Here is a 13,246-nt window from a genome sequence, read left to right on the forward strand (position 1 = left end):
GACTGAGGACAGTAATGGGGGCCTGAGGACAATAATGGGGGGGGGGGGGACTGAGGACAGTAATGGGACCCTGAGGACAGGAATTGGGGAATTGAGAACAGTAAAGGAGGAGGACTGGGGAGAGTGATGAGGGGCTGAGGACAGTAATGGGGGCCTGAGAACAGTAATTGGGTCACTGGCACATTAATGGGGGGGAGAACTGTGCCAATGCACTAGCCTGCTCAGTGCCCTACTGCCTGTCCTGCTGGGGGAGGAGGGATGCCACCATGTTTTACCACACCAGATGACACCAAAGCTAGTGACACCACTGCCCACATGCCACTGCAGACAGCTTTGCGATTTTGGACAATGCAGGAAAATACAGGCGCGTTCCTGCACTGCAAGTGGTGTGAATGGGCCCTTAATATGCCCGTGCATTCCAGCATCCCCAATACATTAAAAAACAGAGCTCAGGTTTTGAATAAGAAGTCTGTACCTGTAGGCCATGTTAGACCTTTCCCAAACCTGCCCACAGACACCTGCACAGGGGACACCCTTCTCTGTTCTGCCTAGATGGCAGGGTGCACCAAACCTTGGGAACATGCCCTTTAGCTTTGCAGGAACAAATGTTTTGGCCTATGCAAGAGCACGGCCTCTCTCACAAAGGAAGACAGAGACGCGCTGCGCATGCATGGGTTATGAACAAGCCAGAGCTTGTTCCTGCAAAGCTAAGAACACTTGGTGCATCCTACCATTTGGGCAGAACAGGGAAGGGGGGGGGGTGCCTACCAAGGTGTTCTTCAGACAAGGAGAGATACATCCTACAGGTATGACATTAAAAATCTGATTCTTCTCCGTGTTTTTTTTAATATACTTTGGATGCTGGGATTATTATTATACAGTATTTATAAAGTTTGCTCAGCGCTGTACATTACAAAGGGGGACAGAACATGCAACAGTACAATAACAATACAATGTGATTCACGAGGGGATCGAGGGCCCTGCTCCTTTGAGCTTACAATCTAGGAGGGAGGGGATGGTGGTACAGGAGGATAGCTGTGGGGGATGGAGTGGTAGGAGGAGTGGAGGAGGTCGGCAATTAGCAGGGGGTGGGGTAGGCTTCCCTGAAGAGATGGGTTTTCAGGGTGCGCCTAAAGGAGAGGAGAGTAGGTGATAATCTGATGGGTTGGGACAGGGAGTTCCAGAGGATGGGTGACACCCTGGAGAAGTCCTGGAGGTGGGCATGGGAGGAGGAGACCAGGGAACTAGAGAGAAGGAGGTCTTGTGAGGAGCGGAGTGTGCGTGTTGGGCGGTACTTGGATATTAGGTCAGTGATGTAGTTCGGGGCAGTATGGTGGACGGCTTTGTACGTCAGTGTTAGGATTTTTTAATTTGATCAATTGTGCAATCGGAAGCCAGTGGAGGGATTGGCAGAGGGGGATGGAGGACACTGAGTGGAGGCCAGTGGAGGGATTGGCAGAGAGGGGTGGAGGACACTGAGTGGAAGCCAGTGGAGGGATTGGCAGAGAGGGATGGAGGACACTGAGTGGAGGCCAGTGGAGGGATTGGCAGAGGGGGGTGGAGGACACTGAGTGGAGGCCAGTGGAGGGATTGGCAGAGGGGGGTGGAGGACACTGAGTCGAGGCCAGTGGAGGGATTGGCAGAGGGGGGTGGAGGACACTGAATGGAGGCCAGTGGAGGGATTGGCAGAGAGGGGTGGAGGACACTGAGTGGAGGCCAGTGGAGGGATTGGCAGAGAGGGGTGGAGAACACTGAGTGGAGGCCAGTGGAGGGATTGGCAGAGAGGGGTGGAGGACACTGAATGGAGGCCAGTGGAGGGATTGGCAGAGGGGGGTGGAGGACACTGAGTGGAGGCCAGTGGAGGGATTGGCAGAGGGGGGTGGAGGACACTGAGTGGAGGCCAGTGGAGGGATTGGCAGAGGGGGGTGGCGGAGACGGAGCGGTTGGTAAGGTGAATGAGTCTGGCAGCCGTATTCAGGATAGACTGAAGCGGGGATAGCCAGCGGCGAGGCAGGCCAATGAGCAGGGAGTTGCAGTAGTCAAGTCGTGATACGATGAGGGATGCACGAGCAATCGCATTGTAAAGATGAACTAACCCTTTAAGTGGTCGGGTTTACATAGACTGCACTCTTCTGTCTCGGACGAGCCCCCAATAAACGCCTGTAACCTCTCATGTGATATAATAGACAACACAATTGCTGCAATGCTGAAAAAAAATCCCAGATTTACAGCACAGGTCATCGCCTTGAACAGCAATTGAATAGAAAAAGATGGAATTTATTAGCCGTGTAGCCAGAGACAAATCTGTGCCTATAGGAAGGATTGCCGGAGGGAGCGTCAGTCTGATTCCGCGGGAGAATGTAACCTTTACCAGGAAACCTGTTACATGAAATCTGCTTAATGGAAGTTGAGATTCACGGAAGATACAAAAGAAAATGAAGACGTATGTTTTCCGTGAGCAGAACGGACAGATCACCAGAGGACGGTAACAATGGAGGATGACATTACATAAACTGGGCCGAGAAATGATTTACAGTCTAATATACTGTATACACAGTCATGGCCAAAAATCTGGGCACCCCTGCAACTTTCACCCAGAAAATTGTTGGATCTACAAATGTTTCGGCATTCTCATGTTTATTTCTTTTGTTTGTATTGGTAGGGCACAAAAAAAGCGGAGAAACAAAGAGCCAAATCTGACACATTTAGAGCAAGGGGTCTATTGATGCAGGCTGCTGGGGAATCTATTGTTGCTGGTGGGGATCCAATGTTGCTATGGGGTCAATTGTTGCTGGTAGGGATCTATTGTTCCAGGGGGATTTTTGTTGCGAGGGTGTCTATTGTTGCTAAGGGGAATCTATTGTTGCCGGGAGGGATCTATTTTTCTGGGGGACAAATTGTTACTGGGGATCTCTATTTATAGAACAATTGTTGCTAGGATGGATCTATTGTTGCTGAGGGGTTTTGTAGCGAGGGTGTCTATTGTTGCTATGGGGAATCTATTGTTGCAGGGAGGGATCTATTGTTTCTGGGGGGACAAGTTGTTGCTGGGGGATCTATATTTGCAGGAATAGATCTATTGCTGCTGGGGGATGTTTTGTTGAGGGGGTGTCTATTGTTGCTGGAGGAACTATAGTGGCAGGGAGGGATCTATTATTGCTGGGGCTGATCTATTGTTGCTAGGGGGTCTAGTGTTGCTGGGGAATATTTTTTTGCTGGGGTGTCTATTGTTGCTAGTGGGGTCTATTGTTGCATGGAGGGATCTATAGTTGCTACAGAGTCAATTGTTGCTAGGAGGGATCTATTGTTGCTGGGGAACATTTTGTTGTAATGGTGTCTATTGTTGCTAGGGGGTATCTACTGATGCAGGGAGTGATCTATTGTAGCAGGTAGGGATCTGTTGTTTCTGGGGAATCAATTGTTGCAGGAGGATCTATAGTTGCAGAGGTTAATTTATTTTTTCTGGGAGATATTTTGGTAAGGGGGTGTCTATTGTTGCTGGGGAAGCTATAGTGTCAAGGAGGGATCCTTTGTTGCTGGGGTATCTATTTTTGCCTAGGGAGGTCTAATGTTGCTGGGGAATATTTTGTTGCTAGGGTGTCTATTGTTGCTAGGGGGATCTATTTTTTCAGGGAGGGACCTATAGTTGTGGGAAGCAATCTATTGTTGCTGTGGGATATTTTGTTGCTAGGGGGAATCTTCTGCTGCAGAGAGTGATATATTGTCACAGGGAGGGATCTATTGCTTCTGGGGGATCAATTGTTGCTAGGGGGATCTAATGTTTCAGGGAGGGACCTATAGTGGTGGGGAGGAATCTGTTGTTGCTGGGGGATATATAGTTGCAGGGCAAGATCTGTTGTAGATAGGGCATCAATAGTTGAAGAGAGGAAAGGGAACTATTTTACTGTTTTTCTTATGATACTTCCAATGATACTTGGTTCTGTCTTATCTAATTGGGAGGTACTCGGAGGTGGGTAGGGGGTGGAACCAAGGGATGGTGCTCGGAGGTGGGTAGGGGGTGGAACCAAGGGATGGTGCTCTGAGGTGGGTAGGGGGTGGAACCAAGGGATGGTACTCGGAGGTGGGTAGGGGGTGAAACCAAGGGATGGTACTCGGAGGTGGGTAGGGGGTGGAACCAAGGGATGGTGCTCACAGGTGGGTAGGCGGTGGAACCAAGGGACGGTGCTCGGAGGTGGGTAGGAAATGGAACCAAGGGATGGTGCTCAGAGGTGGGTAGGGGGTGGAACCAAGGATGTTGCTTGGAGGTGGGTAGGGGGTGGAACCAAGGGATGGTGCTCGGAGGTAGGCAGGGGGTGGAACCAAGTGATAATGCTTGGAGGTGGGTAGGGGGTGGAACCAAGGGATGGTGCTTGGAGGTGGGTAGGGGGTGGAACCAAGGGATGGTGCTCAGATGTGGGTAGGGGGTGGAACCAAAGGATGTTGCTTGGAGGTGGGTAGGGGGTAAATCCAAGGGATGGTGCTCGGAGGTAGGCAGGGGGTGGAACCAAGTGATAATGCTTGGAGGTGGGTAGGGGTGGAACCAAGGGATGGTGCTTGGAGGTGGGTAGGGGGTGGAACCAAGGGATGGTGCTCGGAGGTGGGTAGGGGGTGGAACCAAGGGATGGTGCTCAGATGTGGGTAGGGGGTGGAACCAAAGGATGTTTCTTGGAGGTGGGTAGGGGGTGGAACCAAGGAATGGTGCTTGGAGGTGGGTAGAGGGTGTAACCAAGGGATGGTGCTTGGAGATGGGTAGGGGGTGGAGACAAGGGGTGACTCTGAAGGGGAGCACCTGCACCTCTTCTCTGAGAAAAGAAGCCCAGGTCCTAGTAACTGAGGATACTAGGTGGCAGGGGCAATCTGTGTGCTAGTGACCCTAGGTGATAGGGTTTGCTTGCGTCCTAGCGACCAAGAACACTGGGAGGCAGGAGCCTGCTCTGTCCTAGCAACCACGTGCATTCTCACAGCTCATAGGAATCTGTTGCCTGGTTTTGCTCTTTATCTGTCTCTCAGCTTTGCATTGTAGTCAGTCCGCCATGATGCTTTCCAGCCGCCCACTCCAGCCTCTGAGATCTCCGTGTCCTGACACCTCTCCCAGCAAAGGACTCATTGCAGTGAAGTGTGTATTGTCATTCCATCAGTACACAAAGTCCTCCAGCAGCATCCCTCGCTCTCTGTCGAACCTTATGTTTATCTTCCCTTTTATTGATTCCACTGACCTTTCTGTCAAAATAGTTTTCATAAGCCCGGCGTCAGTGCCTGTAAACCATCTGCTCCACTCTGCGCCGACAATAATGACAGTACTGTCAGGAGCCGGGGAAACGCCAACAACTAAACTTCGGCTTCCTTCTAATAGCAGAATTTTCCCGCTGAGAAGAAAAGACAGATAATGGAAGAAAACAGAAGTGTCTGAATGCAATTGTTCAATAATTTGATATTTTCGACATGCCGATCACATCTACAAAAACGTAGGAGTATGTGAGGCCGTTCTTCCCATCAATCAACCATTTTTTTGGGTTGAATTGAAGAGAAAACAACCAGACTCAGTGATTATGAGTACAATATACAGTCCTTTCATAAAGTGTATGTGAACCCCAACTATGAACTGCTCTGCTTTGTTCCCTTCTGGTCTATTACATATATCATTGAAAGTTTTCTTGTTATATCCTGGGCTTTTTTTTCTCAAAGAAAAGGTGCAGGTGCTCCTCTTCAGAGTCACCCCTTGTCTCCACCCCCTACCCACCTTCAAGCACCGTCCCTTGGTTCCACTCTCTACCAAGCTCCTTGGTACCACTACCTACCCACCTCCAAGCACTGGCCATTGATTCCACTTCCTACCCACCTATAAGCACTGTCCCTTTGTTCCACCCCCTGCCCACTGCACTGTTCTTTGGTTCCACTACCTACTCACCTCCGAGCACCGTCCTTTGGTTCCACCCCCTACCCATCTCTGAGTACCATCCCTTGTCTCTACCCCCTACCCACCTCTGAGCACCGTCACTTGGTTCCACCTCCTACCCACCTCTTAGCAACGTCCCTCTGTTCCACCCCCTACCCACCTCTGAGCACCCTCTCTTGGTTCCACCCCCTACCCACCTCCAAGCACCATCCCTTTCTTCCACCTCCTACCCACCTCAGAGCACCATCCCTTGGTTCCACCCCCTACCCACCTTTGAGCACCCTCCCTTGGTTCCACCCCTACCCATCTCAGTGCACCATCCCTTGGTTCCACCCTCTACCCACCTCAGAGCACCATCCCTTGGTTCCACCCCCTACCCACTTCCAAGCACTGTCCCTTGGTTCCACTTCCAAGCACCATCCCTTTCTTCCACCTCCTACCCACCTCAGAGCACCCTCCCTTGGTTCCACCCCTACCCATCTCAGAGCACCATCCCTTGGTTCCACCCTCTACCCACCTCAGAGCACCATCCCTTGGTTCCACCCCCTACCCACCTCCAAGCACCATCCCTTTCTTCCACCTCCTACCCACCTCAGAGCACCATCCCTTGGTTCCACCCCCTACCCACCTTTGAGCACCCTCCCTTGGTTCCACCCCTACCCATCTCAGAGCACCATCCCTTGGTTCCACCCTCTACCCACCTCAGAGCACCATCCCTTGGTTCCACCCCCTACCCACTTCCAAGCACTGTCCCTTGGTTCCACTTCCAAGCACCATCCCTTTCTTCCACCTCCTACCCACCTCAGAGCACCATCCCTTGGTTCCACCCTCTACCCACCTCAGAGCACCATCCCTTGGTTCCACCCCCTACCCACCTCCAAGCACCATCCCTTTCTTCCACCTCCTACCCACCTCAGAGCACCATCCCTTGGTTCCACCCCCTACCCACCTTTGAGCACCCTCCCTTGGTTCCACCCCTACCCATCTCAGAGCACCATCCCTTGGTTCCACCCTCTACCCACCTCAGAGCACCATCCCTTGGTTCCACCCCCTACCCACTTCCAAGCACTGTCCCTTGGTTCCACTTCCAAGCACCATCCCTTTCTTCCACCTCCTACCCACTTCAGAGCACCGTCCCTTGGTTCCACCCCCTACCCACCTTTGAGCACCCTCCCTTGGTTTCACCCCCTACCCACTTCCAAGTACTGTCCCTTGGTTCCACCCCCTGCCCACCTTGGAGCACTGACCCTTGGTTCCATTATCTGCCCACCCCCCCCCCAAAAACGCGTTAGAGCGTTTTTACAGCTAAAAAAACTCCTCTAGCAACCCACTAGTCCTGGGTTTTTTTCCAGCCAAAAAACACCCCTATCAAAAAATGTTGATTCCAGTCTATGTGTATATGGACACATAGGATAACATGCTGGGGAGTTTACTGGCTGTAGAGCAAAACATCAAAAGCCAAAAACAGCCGCTGTAAAAACGTCCCGTGTGCATGAAGACTAAAAGGTGTAAATCTAGCGGGTTAAATAGGTATAGAACACCTCACCATTTTTCTAGGTAAATATATTTCTAGAGGTACTATTGACATGAAATTTTCACCACATGCTGGTAACAACCTGTGCAATCCAAACATACAAAGAAACCAAAACAAATAAGTTCAGATATTAAGTTATGTGTAATAAAATGGAATGACACAGGGGAAAAAGTATTAAACACGCTAACTGAAATTTATTTACTACTTGGTACAAAATCCTTTGTCGGTAATGACAGCTTCAAGATGTCTCCTGTATGGAGAGACTAGTGGCATGCATTGCTCAGGTGTGATTTTGGTCCATTCTTCCACACAGTCTTCAAATCCAGAAGGTTTTGTGGGCCTCGTCTATGAACCCTGACCTTAGATTTTCCATTGGATTCAAGCCAGGGGATTGGCTGGGCCATTCTAGCAGTTTTATTATCTTTCTTTGAAAGCAATTGAGGGTTTGTGTTTGGGGTCATTGTCTTGTTGACATGTTCACCCTCGTTTCATCTTCATCATCATAAGGCCCCTCGCAGGTTCCTCACGTTCACTGTGACTCTCTGGTGAGACATTTGGGTAAAGGAGTATTCCTGTCGAGTGAAATCTGACTTTTTCAATTTCATTTATTGTTATATAATTTATATTTCTGAAATGTTTTTCTCCATGGGGACTCAAAGCACTTTCTCTGCTGATAGAGCAGATATGGAGGTGGCCTTCTTGGGTGCACTCAGTAGAATATCATACTAGGGCCAATTTTAGACAGGAGCCAATTGACCTATATTTTATCACAGATACGTGATAGTTTACGCTTTTGGGGTTGTTTTCGATATGTGCAAAGAGAGATCACACAAATACTTATAAGTCAAGTAATGACAGATCCAGATAATGACAGAAAATATAATAAGAATACTTAACTAAAGATGCTGTTTCCGCCACGGGGTCTGCTTCTGCCACGTGGCACAGCTAATCTCAGACGCATGCATGATAGCAAGCTCTGGTGGAGACTGAATGTTCCCAGTTATAACTGTAGTATATAGACCTGTGTAAAAGGAATGGACAACCCCTGGCCAGATCCCCTTGTAAGCACAAGTATGACCTTTTAAGGACTTGGTCAGTTTGCAATGACATTCCTTTGGTATGAGTCAGCTAAGGTAACCAGATTTTGTCCTTATATCTAGGGCTGCTGTTATAAACCACGGGGGGGGGGGGACCTGACAGCCCCCCCCCCCAAAAAAAACCCTATGCTTCAGCTATGAATGAACACCATGAGTGATTGGTACTGATCACTCATTGTGTTCATTCAGGAAAGGAACGGGCTGGCACATGTGACATATTTACCGGACTACTCTTCCACTCTCCATCCTGAAGGATCCTATTGTGTGCTTGCAGCTGGTGATGGGAAGAAGAGGAGGGAAGCCAGCAGCACTGTGGAGGGGGGCTTGGCCAGCAGGGGGAAATGTATGGTCCACAGGGAGGAAGATGGGTGCGGCAGGGGGGAGGGGGTAATTGCTGGAGCCGATCCCCTGTATGGTTCTTTCTATAGTAGCTGAAAGCCAGTGAGAGGGAGAGGAGAAGAAGCCAGCTTTCAGCTGCTGCAGAGAGCCATACAGGGGATCGGTTCCAGTAATTGCACCTCCACCATTCTGAGCACCCTCCCTGCCCACATCTAATTCACCCAGCTACCTGTGCCCCCCCCTTCCTGCTGGCCTAGGGCCTGTACAGGAGGACTGGTGGTACCTCCTTATCCACGGCTCTGGGTGTAGGTACGGGTCCCTAAACCTGAAAGCCAGCAGGAGGGAGAGGAGAAGAAGCCAGCTTTAAGCTGCTGCAGAGAGCGCCATACAGGGGATCGGTTCCAGTAACTGAGTAACTGCCCTCCATGCTGTGCTGATCACCCTCTCTGCCCACATCCGATTCACCTAGTTGCCTGGGCCCCCCTGCTGGCCTGGGCACCGTACAGGAGGACTGGTGGTACCCCCCTTATCTACAGCCCTGCTTATATGTACCCTTCGCCAGGTTTAGAATGTATCATTAGTTATTAGGAGCTAAATAATGGAAAATATGAAATATGCAATTTCAACATCAAACTACCAGCATGTCTTTGGAGTGTGGGAGGAAACCGGAGTACCCGGAAGTAACCCACGTAGACACAGGGAGAACATGCAAACTCCATGCACATAGTGACCTTACCGGGAGTTATTATTGTGCACCTGTAACCAAATATTAATAATGTATATATCACAAAGCCTGTCATCTAACACCCAAATTAGGACATTTTGCATGTCACATGTGTACAGTATATACATACATCTATATAAATATATATATTTTTTGTATTTAAGCTGAACTCCAGACAAGTTATATGCACAGCTGTAACACACACATGTGAAGTGTCTTATCTGCCAAAGGATTTGTAATTCTGTCCGGTCCCACTTATAATTGGGGTACCCCCAGGGGTGGACTGACAGCTCATGGGGCCCCCGGGCAATAAGGGATCATGGGGCCCCTGTGTCCTTGCCCAAACTCAAACCACACCCAAAAAAGCCTATAAAAAGGTACCAGGGGCAGCTCATGGGGCCCCCTACTGACCCCAGGCCCTCAGGCAGTGCTCGAATGGTCAGTCCACCCCTGGGTACCTCTGTCTGACAGCCCAGGCCGGAGGGTGACACCGCTTTCTTTCTTACAGTGATGTCACAACTGGACAATAGAAAAACCAGCAACACGCAGAGGCCAAATTCCTATTGGAGAATTCCCCATTCCCAGTAGGGGGAATGCGCATTCTTACCTGTGATTTTTTGGGGGGTGATTTCCATATGTCACGCATAGGGCAGCCCGTTGATTTGAATGGGCTGCCCTATGTGCATTTGTCACACAAAAGAAGCTCCTGCACCTGTTTGGGTGACGAGCTTCACAGGTTTATTCCCACATGCGTTTTGTCGCAATTGCCACTTGGAAATCGTGGCTAAAATCACAACGCATTTGGGGCGCCATTAGGGGGGAATGGCACCAAAACACGTGCAGCATGATTTGGAATCGCAGATTCTACCCCCCCCAAATCGCTAGGTGTGAATGGGGCCTGATCGGTCATCACTTCTGCTCCCTCTACTCCCTGCCTGCGTCCAAGGCTGATCTCTTGTGTGCGATTCCTGTTGAAGGCTAGGTTCACACTTGCAGGTTGTGGTTGATGCATTTTGCGTTCTTTTTTTTTTACACACGCTTTTGATGTGTTTAATAATTTTTGCGGTTTTTGGGATGTGTTTAATTGTGCTAGTGTCTCTGTTGTCATCAGGGGCGGACTGACAACTCATGGGGCCCCCGGGCAATAGGGGATCATGGGGCCCCTGTGTCCTTGCACAAACTCAAAAAAGCCTATGAAAAAGGTACCAGGGGCATCTCATGGGGCCCCCTACTGACCCCGGGCCCTCGGGCAGTGCCCGTGTTTCCAAATGGTCAGTCCGCCCCTGGTTGTCATGCAGGAAACGCACCAAAAATGCATGCCCATGCATGCATTTTTTATGCGGTTTTAATGAAGTTTATTGAACCAAAAACCCAATCTGCTGTGGGGAAAAAAGTCCCTGAGCCTAGATGCACACTCATGCGGTGCGGGGAACCGCATGTGCTTTGGACAGGAACTGCACCGCATTCCAGTTCAAGTCACATGCGATTCTGTGCAATGCGTTTTGTGCCCATTCATTTTGTATGGCTTAAATCGCATTGCATCCACACCAAAATGCTTTTTTTTCCCGCACTGGAATCATATCACATGACCAATCCAATTCAGGCAATCGCACTGCGTTATTTGAGCCCATTCATTTTGTATGGCTTAAATCGCACTGCATCCGCACCAAAAAGCTTTTTTTTCTCGCACTGGAATCGTATCGCATGGGCGATCTGATTCAGGAAATCGCACTGCGGTATTTGAGCCCACTCATTTTATATGGCTTAAATCGCACTGCATCCGCACCGAAAAGCTTTTTTTTCCCCGCACTGGAATCATATCGCATGGCCAATCCAATTCAGGCAATCGCACTGCATTATTTGAGCCCATTCATTTTGTATGGCTTAAATCGTACTGCATCCACAACAAAAAGCTTTTTTTCCCCGCGCTGAAATCATATCGCATGGCCAATCCAATTCAGGCAATCACACTGCGTAATTTGAGCCCATTCGTTTTGTATGGCTTAAATCGCACTGCATCCGCACCGCAACGCTTTATTTTTTGCCACACTGGAACCGTATCGCATGGGTAATCCAATCCAAGCAATCGCACTGCGTCATGCAAACCCTTTTTGGGGTGTCTTTAACGTAACATCGACCCCCGCTGCGGTTCCCCTGAACGGAGTGCGATTGTGATGCTGTTGTAGCAAACACACAGGAATTGCTTGGAATCCCGCACCGCATCAGTGTGAACCGGGGGCTTTCCCTTTCCAAAAACTGCGCCTGTTCAAGACGCACAGCTGTGAACCAGAGCCCTGGGAAATCATGTTAAATGGACTGCAAACTGAGAAACGCACTGAAAACCGCATAAGTGTGAACCTAGGCTGACAGAGTCCATACAGGGGGGGTAATCCTGGGAATATCCGATTGCCTCTCGGGGGATCAGGAGGGAATTTTTTTCCCAGCAGGAGCAAATTGGATCGTGCTTTGCTGGTTTTTTTTGCCTTCCTCTGGATCAACTGTGGGTATAGGATTATAACTTTTTTTTTTTTCTATGGTTGAACTGGATGGACTTTTGTCTTTTTTCAGCCAGACTAACTATGTGATGAGCTGCGAGAGCCGAAAGCCTCCCATTGCTTTCAATGGGGCTGCCTACTCGCAGCTAGTCGTGGGAACCCCACATACAATTGCAGGTGTGAAGGCACCCTGCTGGCTAGCAGCATTGGAAAAAAAGTCATTTTCACAGGGATGCAGAGCCGTGCTGATTTTTGTTTGTAACTGCTTGGAGTTCAGCTGGAGTTTCTCGAGCTGCAAACTAAATCGAGTTTCTTTTTCTTTACGTGACCCATAATGCAGCCGCAGCCGGCTCCCTGAGAGAGTGGATAAACTTTTAAATAACAGAACAGCTAAAAACTAAATAAATTATAGAGCAGTACATCCTATAAATGAAAAATGAAGAGCGCTCAGCCGTAGCTCAGACTTTGCAGCAGAACGTTCTGGAAGTAACTCTCATAATTCTCCTCGCAGGCCCGGACGCAGTCTAGGAAGTAGTCCTTCTCCGCGATGGCTCGGAGGAGATCTGTCTGCACCAAGCAGATGCCGTACAGCTCCGACGTGAGCGCCTTCCTGGACGCCTTCCCTTTACTATCGTCCAGAAGTACCTGAGACAGATGGAGAAATGTTACCAAAGTGGAACTAAACCCTGTCAATCAGCGTGAACTATTCTGAATCCTCATGCTGCTGGTATTAGTAAATAGATAGGAAGGTAGATTATATTTACTGGTTTTATTTATTTCAGGTACTTATATATCACCATCAATTTACACAGCACTTTACATATATATTGTACATTCACATCAGTCCCTAACCCTCAAGGGGCGTACAATCTAAGGTCCCCAACCCTCAAGGGGCATCCAATCTAAGGTCCCCAACCCTCAAGGGGCGTATAATCTAAGGTCCCTAACCCTCAAGGGGCGTCCAATCTAAGGTCCCCAACCCTCAAGGGGCGTCCAATCTAAGGTCCCCAACCCTCAAGGGGCGTCCAATCTAAGGTCCCCAACCCTCAAGGGGCGTCCAATCTAAGGTCCCCAACCCTCAAGGGGCGTCCACTCTAAGGTCCCCAACCCTCAAGGGGCGTCCAATCTAAGGTCCCCAACCCTCAAGGGGCGTCCAATCTA

The 13,246-nt window shown here is 49.7% G+C and overlaps 1 protein-coding gene across 3 annotated transcripts in view; it reads right to left on the minus strand.

The window, feature by feature from the left end:
• The window catches only part of LOC149451417 (uncharacterized), a 502,187-nt gene that overhangs the window by 468,083 nt on the left and 20,858 nt on the right, over positions 1 to 13,246 (minus strand). Inside the window, exon 7 of one of the 3 annotated variants that reach the window (XM_089690704.1) lies at positions 7,598 to 12,730. The exons of the other annotated variants lie outside the window; for them this stretch is intronic. Coding sequence (XP_089546830.1) covers positions 12,533 to 12,730 — 198 coding nt within the window. The 3' untranslated portion in view covers positions 7,598 to 12,532. Of the gene's footprint in view, positions 1 to 7,597; positions 12,731 to 13,246 lie in introns of those variants that run through there. 3 annotated transcript variants of the gene reach the window in all.

Source organism: Staurois parvus, unplaced genomic scaffold (genome assembly GCF_062004578.1).
Source record: "Staurois parvus isolate SC_StPar_1 unplaced genomic scaffold, SC_StPar_1.0 ptg000540l, whole genome shotgun sequence".
Taxonomy (NCBI): Eukaryota; Metazoa; Chordata; class Amphibia; order Anura; family Ranidae; genus Staurois; species Staurois parvus.